The sequence below is a fragment of the Penicillium crustosum genome (assembly GCF_028827405.1).
Source record: "Penicillium crustosum strain IBT 35664 chromosome Unknown utg000002l_segment0_segment0, whole genome shotgun sequence".
NCBI lineage: Eukaryota > Fungi > Ascomycota > Eurotiomycetes > Eurotiales > Aspergillaceae > Penicillium > Penicillium crustosum.
This window is the reverse complement of record NW_026623123.1, coordinates 7467349-7481154: the sequence shown is the minus strand read 5'-3', so window position 1 is coordinate 7481154 and position 13806 is coordinate 7467349. Positions and strand designations below refer to the sequence as shown.

General features: G+C 30.0%; 1 protein-coding gene across 1 annotated transcript; it reads right to left on the bottom strand.

Annotated features, from left to right (window-relative positions):
• Window positions 1-944: 944 nt before the first annotated feature.
• On the bottom strand, window positions 945-2283 carry N7487_006318 (uncharacterized protein; the record flags this gene model as incomplete). The annotated part of the gene is made up of 4 exons (XM_056874065.1): window positions 945-972; window positions 1826-1930; window positions 2039-2071; window positions 2189-2283. Coding segments are annotated over 4 exons (261 nt in total), but the record flags the coding sequence as incomplete, so codon positions are not given.
• Window positions 2284-13806: the final 11523 nt, after the last annotated feature.

Below are 13806 nucleotides of genomic sequence, written 5' to 3'. Positions count from 1 at the left end.
AATCGCTTTATATATATTAGATTTACTATATATTATTGTGCCAGTCTATTTCTGTTATTATACTTCGTATAGGTATATAGATAGGATCAAATAAATTAATACTCTAATTATAGTTTATATATATTAACCTACCTTCTTTATTGAATTCTTTATTGAATTTGAAGAATTTAACTATTAAATTTATTAAAATAGCCTCCCTAGGCCTTATATATCTAGAGTCAGTTCTATATTCCGAGCTAGAGATCGTCCCTAAGCCTCTACCTATACTACTAAGTAAGTACCGAGTCCTATATATACTTTTATATACTCTTAGAGAGACTGCTAATCTACTCTATATCGTAGATAAGCTTAGTATTAAGCTTATTTACCCGCTCAAATGTATCTAGCGGCGAATTGGTGACTAAGCTTATAAAATCCGCCGGGGGGTAATAGTATAAAAATCCTAAGGGGGGACCCTTCGGCGGCGAGATCTCTTTAGCGTAAAGGTTTAAGAAAGGTTTAAGAATAATCTCTAGATCTAAAGGATAATCTAATTGTTCTTTAGATAAGAGCTTACTCTCGAATCGCTTAAATTATTCGGAAAAGAATCTCGTTTTTAGCTTATATTTCTACCCTATATAACAATATTATTATTTATTATACAAAAATAACACCTTAAGTTTTGAAATACTATACTATCGAGCGGTTAGTAGAGATGTATTATTATATATAGTAAAAAGCAGAATAGGATAATATTTTTTTAGTTATAAAAATCGATAAATTTAAAGGTTAACTAGGACTTATAATTATCTATTAAAAGAAGCCTTAGCCTACCCCTTTTTACTAAATTAATAGTAGCTTAGTAGAAGGATAAAGCTATTTAAAGCTAGTTTTATTATCTGTCTAGCTATTAGGGGTAGGCTTAATTCGAACATTAGGAGTAATAATATTCTTATACTACTCCGCTATATAGATACTACCCTTAGGTAGAAACTATAGTAGTATCAACTAACTATCAGCTAAGATATATTTAATACTAGTAATTGATTCTGATTAACTACCGGTAGTAATATTTAGACTGCGCCAAAACCCGCAAACCCGCAAACCCGAAAAAACCCAACCCGCAAATGGGTCGGGTTTCGGGTCGACTTTCATAACCCGCAATGGGTTTCGGGTTTGTTTGGGTAACCCGCGCGGGTTTGCGGGTTACCCATGCGGGTTACTAAACAGTGCAAACATAGGAAGAGTCGTATCTACATAAATTATGCATTTCTTACCTGTATCTTGTTGTATTTCCTTTTCACCTCAAGGGGGTAAAAGCTCCTACAGCCCGCTCTAATTCCAATATACCACTACTATTTCTAACGGCTGTCAGAAATTACTTATGCGTGAAAAGCCACTTTGCCTATACTATTTCTGACCGCGGTCAGAGATAGTAGTAGTCTGAAGGGAGTTTTCAATGTATAGATAATTTCTGACCGCGGTTAGAGATAGCAGTAGTCTGAAGGGAGTTTTCAATGCATAGATAATTTCTGACCGCGGTCAGAAATAGCAGTAGTCGAAGGGTGCCTTAGACGTATAAACAAAACCGCCGTAGATTACTGTATTTTATTAGTATAAATCAGCATTTTTATACACTTCGCCATGGCTTAATTGGGAAAATTATGCAGCCGCGGGTTTTTGCGGGAACCCGCGCGGGTTACCCGCGCGGGTTGCGGGGCGGGTTGCGGGTTGGTCGAGTCTACCCATCGGGTTTGCGGGTTCGGGTTGCGGGTCGACTTCTCTTACCCATTCTCGGGTTTTGGCGCAGTCTAGTAATATTACTAGTTAGACGAGAGGAAATAACCTTTCGTAGCTTTCTCTAGCCGATTTAGTAGCCGATTTTATCCTAATTAAAGATCTTATATAGTAGGTATTTATATTATTTAAATAGATCGGAGAGGCGCTTAAACTAAAGGAATAAAGTACCGTAATTCTTACTCTCTACCCTCGATTTTTCCTTTAGTATTTAGGTAATATAGTTAACCCTAGAGGGTAGTCTTATAATAAAGCAGTATACCTAGTTATAGCCGATACGCCGATCTTTACTAGCCTATTTTATAATAGTATTTATAGTATCTTCTACTATCTCTAAGGTAGGTAAAATATAGGTACTATCTAGGGTTTAAATCTATATAGTAAGTACCTTTTCTTGAATTAAATTTAAGACTCTAGCTCCTTTAGCGCGGTCGGAATTAGACTAGTAGCTATAAATCCTATACCGAAGCTGGTAGGGTAGTACGTCAAAAAGCCGCGCCAATTTAGCTATATTAGACTTAATAGCTTCATAGTATGCTTTTACTGCATCTTAGATCCTAGCCTCGATTTTTTCGGCTTAATTTGACATCATAGAGTAGTAGTAAAATGGGTAAGAAGTTAATTCAATTAAGAAAATCTTACATCCTATGAAAAAATTGTATCCTGTGGGGCGCACCAACACCCGATAGGTGGTGTTAGGCGCTTAGCACGGCTATAGCCTATATAATTAATTATTATATTATTAGATTTCGGCTAGCTCCCTAATAATTAACTATACTTAGATAATATTTTATTATATTAATACTATTTTATTTTAACTATATGGTATAGTATTATAGTAAGTCTATACCTTTTATTATAATTATAAGTTCCTTTTAGTAGGTACATAAGATTACGCCCTCCCTATACTTTTATATAATCTATAGATAGTACCTAAGCGCCTATGTAATTTAGAGAATCTAAATATTTTAATATTATAGCACTAAAAATCGACCTATAACTAATATAATACAGTAATCCAGGCGATATAAGTTTATAAGGTTAAAATAAGTAAAAGGAGGATTAAGAGGAGGATTAAAGGAAGGATCTCTGTTTTATATATATATATAAGACTAGGACTAAGTATACCCTAATAAAATAGGCGATCTTTATATATAGGTAGTAGGAAATACCACAGGCTAAAATTGATAGGCTGATTATAAGTATAGAGCGGAGGTGTAAGGCTATACAAAAAGCTAAGGGTTATTATACTAAATATTAAATGTATTTTAACCGAGGATAGTAGGGCTTGAACCCTACCTTTATTAAAAGTAAATTGAGCAATAGGTAGTGTTGTAGTATATAGTTGAATGTAGATATATACATTTGAATAGGTGGGGTGAAAATGCGGGTGGGTAAAGACTTAATAATAGGTATGTATATTTAAGTCTAAATATCTAGTTTTCTCTTTATAGTTTGCGATATCTATCCACTATTTAATTATAGATAGAATATTAGCGACGATAGCCTATAAATTCCTAAATACTTAAGTTATTTAAATCCCACTTAAAACTAAAGTAAGTAGTCTTTATATAAGATATTAAGGTCTTATATAATAAGAAGCTTTAGTATAATATCATAGAAGGCATAGGATAATTCTTATATTTATTTTTAAAGGCTACCTGATTTATATCTTTTATAGTAGTATCCTAGGTATAAATAATATTATACTAATCCATTGTTATAGCCTAAAACTTATTAATCTACTAATAGGTTACTTTTTGTATTAACAAAGAGAATTAATAATAGATTACGGCCTAGGGATAAAAATCAAAGTATTAGGTATAAAATCTACCTAATATCGACTAGGTAACGGATGTATCTTAATTAATAAATAAGGTTTCGAAGGATAAGATTAGACTTATATAATACTTAATATTATAGGTAATATACTAGATATAGAGTAAGGCTTTATTGGCTAAAAATATCCTTATATAATTAGTATTATACTAGTAAACAAAAAAAAAGGGGGGGGGGTTTATACCCTTTTAATGGTCCTGTAGAGCATATTCCTTTTTATCTATAATAATAGTATTAAGATTAAAATAGTTAATAGCTTTAGAAGGGGCTTTAGAGGTAGAAGGCTGTTAGCACTTTAGCAGATAATATATTATAGCCTAATAGTAGGTTATAATATATAGTAGGGAAGTTATTAGGTAAGCCTTATATCTTATATAATATAATACTATATGAGGCATGAGAGGGGTTATACTTAGCTAAATAGGCAATAGTAGACAGGTAGCAGATAGATTGATTGTTGTTCTTAATTAGCAGACTAGCTAGTAAGGAATTATTCATTCCTAGTTAGGTGGCAATTATAAAGTGAGCTTTGCCTCCTAATAATGCTATATTGTCTCACGATAATATAGAATGACTTCAATACTTATGGCGATTGTAAGTAAGTCACAATATAGTTTACCATAGAGATATATCTGAGGATTCCTTAGATAGTACCAGTAAAATATATATAGCTCTTCTTCACATCATAATATATGTCTTATATATACTACTATTATGCCAACAAAGGCTTATTAATCTCAAGGATATTAGGCTAATTAGTCTTACGGGTATCGGGGTCTTACTTAGTGTCGAAGATATTAGACCTCGTTAAAAACATTTAGAGGGCCGGAGATGCCGGCCCTCCGCCCGGCCCTCGAGGGCCGCCCTCATCCGCCCTTATTTGCATAAAAAATGTGTAAAGGTATACTGTTTTCAGGTGTACGGCCTGTCAACCGGGTAAGATACGATGGTAGGAGAGAGGAACAGATTGTATTGTCTTCAACGTGGCAAGGCTACCTCTTGTCTAAGAGGAACAGGATCCAGGGGAGTCCTATGTTATCTATCACTATACCCCGCTTTGATCATATGGGGTCAGCAACGAATCAGTGGTGCTCCACTCTCGTGGCCCAGCCGATAAGGTTAGGTGACAATTCTGTTTTTATGTTGTAAGGATCCTTTATCCGTTATGTTATCCTACCTTATATATTTCCGGGATCTAACAAATCTACGTACCTAAGTATTCCCTTCCTTAGATATAGGTAGTAGGATATTATACTCTAGAACTTAATCCTTATTACTAGTTAATAGAGTAGGCTGCTCGTCTTCCCTTCTATTACTAATCTCTACTATTATCCTATCTTCCTTATTATCGCTAATCGGATCAAACTTATATATATAAAGATTATTATTCTACTCTTCGTTAGCTATCTCGACCTTATCGTAAGAGAAGAATTCCTTTAGATACGTATACTCGGCTTTTTCGAAGTTAAATCTTAATATATAAAGGTATATTATAAGATCCTAAATAGTATCGGTATTAAGTCTACCTTAGCGGTAGTAATAGATATCCCGAGTAGAGTTAAATAGCCTTTCGACGCCCGCCTTAGTTACTAGAATCGAAAGTATATCTCGGGCTAGGCTTATAAGAGCTAGGAATCGATATTAGTTATCTTTCTAGAATAGAAGGGGGGATATATTAATAGTATCTATTATATATTAGTACTATATTTATAATTCTGATAGTTATACTTTATATATACTACTTTTAAGATATTATAAGAGCTTATTATATAATAAGTTATTAGGTTGCTGACTTCCGAGTATTATATCGAGGCGAGACTCTAACCTTTTTAAAGACTAAGACGGTAGAGACGTCTATATACTTCTAAGATATATCTTATATAGTATAAGGTAGTCTTAAAAGCTACGTCGATACCTCTAAGCCTATTACTCTTTTTATTTTATCGGTTTAAAAGAACCGAAGCTTATTAGTAGGAGTAAGTATAGTTCTAATTATATAAAGATTACCTCGGATATTATCTATTTCGGTATAATTTAAGGGTAAATTTAAAGAAAGGCTAAGTAATCTAAAGAAGGTACTCGATCTATCGCTATTTATTATTATCTAATATAAGGTCCGATCGCTTATACTTATTATAAAATAGCGTAAAATAAGGGCGAAGCCGCTTTATACGTCGGAGTATAAGAAAAGTAGAGTTCTATCGCGTTTTAATATCTTATATTAATACGAGTTTAGCTAATTTAGTCTAAAAGATATAAAATATATCCTATCGCTAAGGGCTTATATTTACGTATATAGCGAGGTTTCGAATCTAGTAAAATAGTTAGTAAGGTATAAGAAATAATATTAATATTATAAAATTAGATATAACTAATCTTACTTAAAGTATTAATAATCTCTCGCTTATACTACCTCGCGTTCGTTTAGGCGGATTAAGACCGCTATTCTATCTACCGAGTCTCTATTAACTTATTTACTACGCTTACTTTTATATATCTAAGTAACTTATTAAGATATAGCTAGAGGATATAGGTAATATATAGAACTCTAATAATAATAGTATCTTCTAGTATTACTTATTAGAGACTTTCGACTAATATTTTATTATTCGAAGTATTATCGGTTATAATCGTAAGTACCTTATATTTAATATTATACCTCTTAATATAGTAGCTAGTCCTTCTAAACTATCTAGTTAAACGTTATCTGTACTAAGAAATCCTAGTTCTAGAAGTTAGATATATTAGTAATAATAAAGTACTAAATAAGAAAGATATAAGTATACTATAGCCTTTATAAACTAAGTAATCCCCGACTTTTAAGTATAGTATTAAGCTACTTTAATATAGCTAATACCTTTTAAGGTACTTTCTTATTATAAAGGTATCTTAGCGTACTATTATCCCTAATAATAGGGATTAAGGATACTCTAAGATTACTCTATATCGCTTATATATTACTTTAGGTACGCCATCGGAGCTATATATAACCTAATCGAATTTATTCTAGGATTTTAACTAATACTTCGAGTCCTATTTAATCTTAGTATTACTAGGACCCCTATATTATATTCTAATCTACTAATCTATAAATTCTTTATTAACTATTTCGTTATAAAGAATAAATACCTTTCTACAGTCCGGTTCTATATATATAAGACCTTTAGGGACTAGGAGTAGAATTAGTAGGCGTAGAAACTTAGGGTTAAATAAATCGATTGTAAGCTAGCTAGTAGAGGGTTTAGAAATAGTAGCGAGCTACTTATTCTTAGGCGTAAGGTAGGTAAGGTTAATATTACTATTATATAGAGATAATAAAAATGTATTGGAATATTAGCTTTAAGATATAGTATCGGGAAAGGTAGAGTTAAAGATTTTAGTAGAAGGGCCTTATATATATAAAGAATCTTAAAGACCTTAGTAATCTATCCTAGGGTACTATATCGTATTTAAATATAGGTTAATATATTATAGTACTAAACCTCTATATAATAATAATTAGCTTATCTAATTTAGCTTTAGTAAGTAGAGCCTATAGAAACCTATATAAAACCGTAGAAACCCGTATTAATACCTATAATAACCCGTAAACCCCGTAGTATAACCCGAATAACCCGCGAAATAACCTATAGAAACCTATAGAAACCTATAGAAACCTATATAACCCGCGAAATAACCCGTAGAAACCTATATAAAAACCTATAAGAACTAAGAAAATTATAAAAACTATAATACCCTATTAAAATATATATCTATAAAATATATATCTCTAACTCTACCTATAGTTTCTAGCTTATAGTATAATAACCCTAATAAAGACGTAATTTCTAACCGCGGTTAAGAATAGTAGTATTTTTAAGGGATCTTTCAATATATAGATAGTTTCTAACCGCGGTTAGAGATAGTAGTAGTCTAAAGGGAGTTTTTAATGTATAGATAATTTCTAACTATAGTTAGAGATAGCAGTAGTCTAAAGGGAGTTTTCAGTATATAGATAATTTCTGACCGCGGTTAGAAATAGCAGTAGTCGAAGGGTGCCTTAGACGTATAAATAAAACCGCTGTAGATTACTATATTTTATTAGCATAAATCAGCATTTTTATACACTTCGCCATAGCTTAATTGGGAAAATTATGCAGCCGCGGGTTTTTTGCGGGAACCCGCGCGGGTTGCGGGGCGGGTTACGGGTTGGTCGAGTCTACCTCTCTCCTAAAAGGATATATATATACCTAAAAAAGGGCCTTTATATAAAATTACTATAAATAAATATATTATAATAATCCTACTATAAGACATTTCGGTTAGATAGAGATAGATAAGCTACTAAAATATAACTACTATTAGATCTATTTATAAAAAGATATATAATTATATATAATCTACTAAATTATATAGATCTTAAAGAATCGGCTATTTAGAAAGCTCGAATCGCTACCGATACTACCCTAACTCTTTACTAAGCTATCAATAGATTTTATTATAGAATAACCTTAATCGATCTAGAGAGGAAAGATAGTAGATATTATATTAATAATTATAGACTATTTTTCGAAATAGTACCTTTTCTTTCTAGTCTTAACTATAATAGACACTATAGAATTAGCCGAGCTATTCTATAACGAAGTCGAGCTAAGATTTAAACCCCTAAATAGTATTATATCTAATTAGAGATCTATATTTATAGGTAGGTTTTAGTTAAAAATATATTACTTATCTAAAGTTAAGTTATACTATTCGATAGCGTTTTACCTCTAAACTAATAGTTAAACAGAGAGAATAAACTAAACGCTTAAATACTACCTAGGATATTTATTAATAGATAATGAAGGATATAGCCTATACTATTCTATTTAGCTAACTAAGTACGCCTATAATAATATATTAAATATAATAACTAGAATATCTTTATTTTATACCCTTTTAGGGTTTAACCTAAATTTTTAAATACGCGTTAGAGATAGTAGTATAAAGAAGGAGGTACTAGTAGTATAATATAGATTAAAAAAGGTAATAGAGCTACGCGAGAAGCTATAGAGATTAGACTTCGGTAGAACCTATTTTGGGTCGGAGTCTCCGACCTAAAACCCAACCTATTAGGTTTTGGGTTCCGCCCTCTATAACCTAACCCGACCTAAAACCTAATAGATTAAACCTAATAACCTAATAATAACCCACTTAAACCTATCTTTATATAAAATATAGGTCTTGGCGTTTATAATAATGCTAAGTTATTTAAATAAATTACTGTTTTTTTTATAGCTGTTCTAGTTTATTTATCGAATATTACTATATTATCACAATATTAAGTTAGAAAATTTATATAATTACCCTAAATTTGAAGCTAATAGGCTTTATATTATATTGATTACCGATAAAAATTTATATTAATTATACTATAGTAGTATTCTATTAATCTAAGTATTTATTAACTATAGACTATTAAAAATATATATTTATTATAGAGGGGAGTATATATATTATTATTTCTAACCGCGCTTAGGAAAGCCCTTCTAGAGGGGTAGATATATATATCATTATCTCTAACTATAGTTAGAAAAACCCTTCTAGAGGGGTAATTTTTAAGGGATCTTCTAGAGGAGTAGGTTATAAATAGGTTCTCTTAGGTTTCGATAAGTCCTATTAGGTCCTCTTAGGTTAGACCTATTTAAATAGAGCTTATATAGTTAATTATATAATATTATAACTTATACCTTTTAATCTATCTACTTTACTATATGATTAAGGTATTTACTATTTATATACCCTTCTCTTATAAGTATATACTCTCTCTGCCTCTCCCCCTTACCTCTATAGTATTCCCCTTTTCGGTCGTAATATCCTAAAGCTAGTATTCTAACTTTTTACCTACTCTTTATAATACAGATACAGATAACCTTAGCTATCTTATACCCTCTTCTCGAGTTCTAACCCTATCTAATAGCTAGCTTACAATTGAGCCTTTTAATACTATTAATACTAACTTCCTTCGGCCCTCTAACCTTCTACTAATTCTATACTCTCTTACTTATATTAGCCCCGATCGGAAAAAGGTATATATACTTTATAATAATATAGTAAATAAAGAATAAGTTAAGTAATAGCTATAAACCGACTATAGGTAGAAAAGTAAGATTTCCTAAGATTTAAATCGCAATTTAAATATATAGAGTAACTTTAACTAAGTTGCCTATACTAAAAATAGTATACTAAAGATAATATATAAGCGCTACTTAAAGATCCTAGAGTATCCTTATTCTCTATTACCTAATAGAAAGGGCTATTATAGTATATTAATAATATTAAGTATTTAAAGATAGTAGGCTATTATAAAGCTTAATAGAGAGAGGGAAAGGAGAAATTACCTAGTTCCTTTAAAAAGTAGTATCTTCTTACCTCTTTATTTAACTATCCGATTTCCCTAATACTCTTAGATATAGGATAATAGCTTAGTAAAGGCTCTTTTTTTAATAATCGGTATAGGAAGAGTATCTTCTTTAATTTCTTACCCTTAATTAACTTCTATTCTACCTTATTAAATATCTAATATTTTATAAGCTATTCCGATTAGCCCGCTCTATACTATCTCTCCCTCCGATACCCTCTACTACTATAATATATTATCGTTTATATAATATTATTATAAAATCTATCCTCTAAATACTATCTAATAACGTAAAAATCTCGATTATATTAGATTATTAGACTTCTCTATATAACTAAGCGTTTATAGCTATTATTAGCTATTTTATTAATAGTAACTAGGTATACTAAAAAGTTCTACTTAGATTTAAACTACTTTATAGCTCCTATACCGGTTTAAATCTAAGTAGTATACTCCTTAAAACTCTAATTATATATAAGATCTAGGATCGGGTATTTAGAGTTATATCTAATAATATATCTAATAATAAGATAATAGTTAAAGCTATTTAGTAGGCGCTCTCTAGCGATATAATAGTAATCCGAATACCCTATCTTACCTATATTATCTAGCTTTATTTAAATTAGCTTCTTAATCGTTTAAAGGCTATCTATCCCTCTAAATAAGAATATAGAAATAAAGTAGATTAACTAGAAGTTATCTATAATAAAGGCAAATATTTAATACTAGGTATAGAGGATTTTATATACCTTAAATAAAGTCCGTTATCTTACTATATATATCTATATAAGTCTATAATATAAGGCGGTCTTTCTCCGACTTTAAGAAAAGGGACCCTAGTATATTCTAATCTAGGATATAAAGACTCGGTAGAATTCTACGTTCTTAATACTTCGTTATATCAAAAGACCATATAGTTTCTTCTAGCCCTTCTATAAGGACTATAACTATAAGGAGATATTACTTAATAATTAAGAATAGCGTTAAATTAGCTATCTTCTATAAATTACTTAGCTATTCTTTAACTATATAATAGAGCTCTTAAAGATAAAGGAGGTTACTATATATCTTATCTTTAAGATTTATAATATAATACCCTCTTTAATTACTTTTTTAAAGTAGAGACGCTATTTAAATATATGTATATTCTATAGAAATTAGATATACTTAAAGTACTCATAGCTAGTCGCTTAAAACTTAATAAGTACTACTCTTAAACCGATAATCGTAAAGGATATATCTATATAGTTAAGATAATACTGGTACCTAATAGTAGATTTTGGTTCTTTCTATCTAATAATTAGGAGCCTTACTAGCGTAATATCTACCGGAAATCGTTTTTAGTAGTTATTTTTAATCTCTTTAACTTCTTACTTATTATTATTTATAAGCTTTAGTAAAGGTAGTTATTTTAGATTCTCTTTCGTTTAATACTATAGTTAGAGTAAGGATATAGGGAATATATTATAAATCGCTATATATTAGTTAGGGAGTCGGAGGTAATACGCCTACTTACCTATATATTTTAAGATTCTAAATAATTCGTATTAAGAACGTTTTATTATAAATTAAGGTAATATTAACTGATACCCTAATAATAATATTATCTAATTCTAAGTAAGCTAAATAAGATACTAAAGAGTAGTAAGATATCTATAAAGCTAGTTCATAATAAGATAACTTAATATCTTGATAGTAGTATATTTATAATCTATTTCTTCCCTATATAAAATAATACTGATATATTTATAATAATAGATCTAATTAATAAATATTAAACCTCTTTAATTCCAGCGGGAGAATTAATCTCGTTTCTTTATAATCGCGTTATTTACTCGCGTTATTTACTCGCGATATTCTCTCTATTTTAGTAACTAGTACTAGTATCGAACAGCTCTTTAATACTACTTAGGATATTTATTACTACCGCTATAGTTATCTAAAGTCTAAAATAATCGAGGAGTTTATATTATTTCTATATATAATAAGATTTAATATTAAGGATACTAAGGTAAAGTAGCTTTAGTAGTTCTTTATACTAGCTGAGATTAAGATAGCGAAGGAGTAGAACGATAAATATATAGAAGATACTAAGCTTAACCTAATTAGTAATAATAAAGAGGAAGAACGAGTAAGAAATATATCCTAATTTAATTCTTTGATTTATTCTTAATTTTTTTCTAGAAGAGCGCTATAAGTAAAATACTCAATATTATAAGTAAAAAATATATTAATTATGTAGTTGTATGCTAGAAGTCTATTTATCTAGTTTATACTATATTAGGGCCCCAATAGGTTATAAGCTATAATCCAAAACCTATCGTTAGGTCGAAGGAATGGACCTAAAACCCATTTTAGGTTGGGTCCGGGTTAGAGTGGGTTATGCCGAAGTCTGATAGAGATCGTAGCGAAAAACTACTAAAAAGATTATAGCTAAATATAAGAAGGTCTAAAAGAGATAAAGTTAATTAAAGAAATATCGAATCCTTAATAAATCAGTAAAGAATAAACGGAACTATATTCTAAAGACTATATTATCTTATTACTATCCCAAAGAAAATTAAGAGTAAAAGTAATATATAAAATAAATTTAATTTATAAAGATCCTAAAAAGAGTAGCGAACTATAAAAGAAAGTATACCGGAATAATACTAAGACCTAGCTAGACTATCTTAAAAATACTAATTCAAACTTAAAAAACCTAAAGGCTCTAAAAGGCCTACAAAATAGTATAGAAGCCTAAATATTATAGCTAGAGAGAAAGAGAGAACTAACTTATATAGATAGCTAGAGAGATATCTATAATAGGGATAACTTCGCTATTAGCTATAGTATAAGAGATCGCTACCTCTATATTTTAGCGAAAGTCTACTATACTAGTATATTAGCTATAAGCGCTCTCTTTAGGGATATAAGTATAGGCAAGACTTAGTCTTATTAACTAGCTTACCTATATTTATATATCTAATATAGTAGGTACTACTACTAATAAAGTATAAGTAGAAACTTATTAAGTATAGGTATTATAGGTTGCCTAAAAATTAAGAAAGGTTAGTAACGGAATATTACTAATTAGGGCTTAAGTTAAGAAGGAAACTAATCTAAGGAAGATATATCTTAGTAAGAGAGTAGGTATACCGATAAGACTTAACGAAATTATTAAAACTCGCGATAAGATAGCGGAATACCGTTATAACGGCTATAATAAGGTTATAACTTAGTATAAAAGCGCTCGACTTATTATCTATATTAATCCTAAATTTATTATTTATTTATATTAGTCTAGAATTACTCTATCTAACTGTAAAGGATAAGGAACTTATATCTGTTCCCTTCTATATCTTTAAAGACCTAAAAATAAACGAAATTAGCCCGAATCGCCTCTAAAGATAGACTGGAATCCTATTAAGAATATCCTACCTTATATACCTTATATAGATAGTTATAGTGATAATAGTTTTCCTATTATAAGTCTTTACAAAATACTATACTAAGAAAAGCTTAAAAGCACCCTAATAGTCTTAGTCTAATCTTTAACTAAGATATATAAATATATTATATATTAAGTTAACTTATGTAAAATTAGTATTTATAGCCTATTAGAAGAAGGCCTAGGCCTAGAAGGTATATTCACTACTAAATTAGGGATCGTATATATTATATTAATAGATTAGGATATATTATATCAAATATTAAGATATTATCGATAAGTAATAGAGATAGGCTATTAAAGGTTAACGAACTAAGGGCGAATAGAGAACGATACCTCGCTATATACTTAACTTTCGTCCTTCTTATAGCTTCTATTA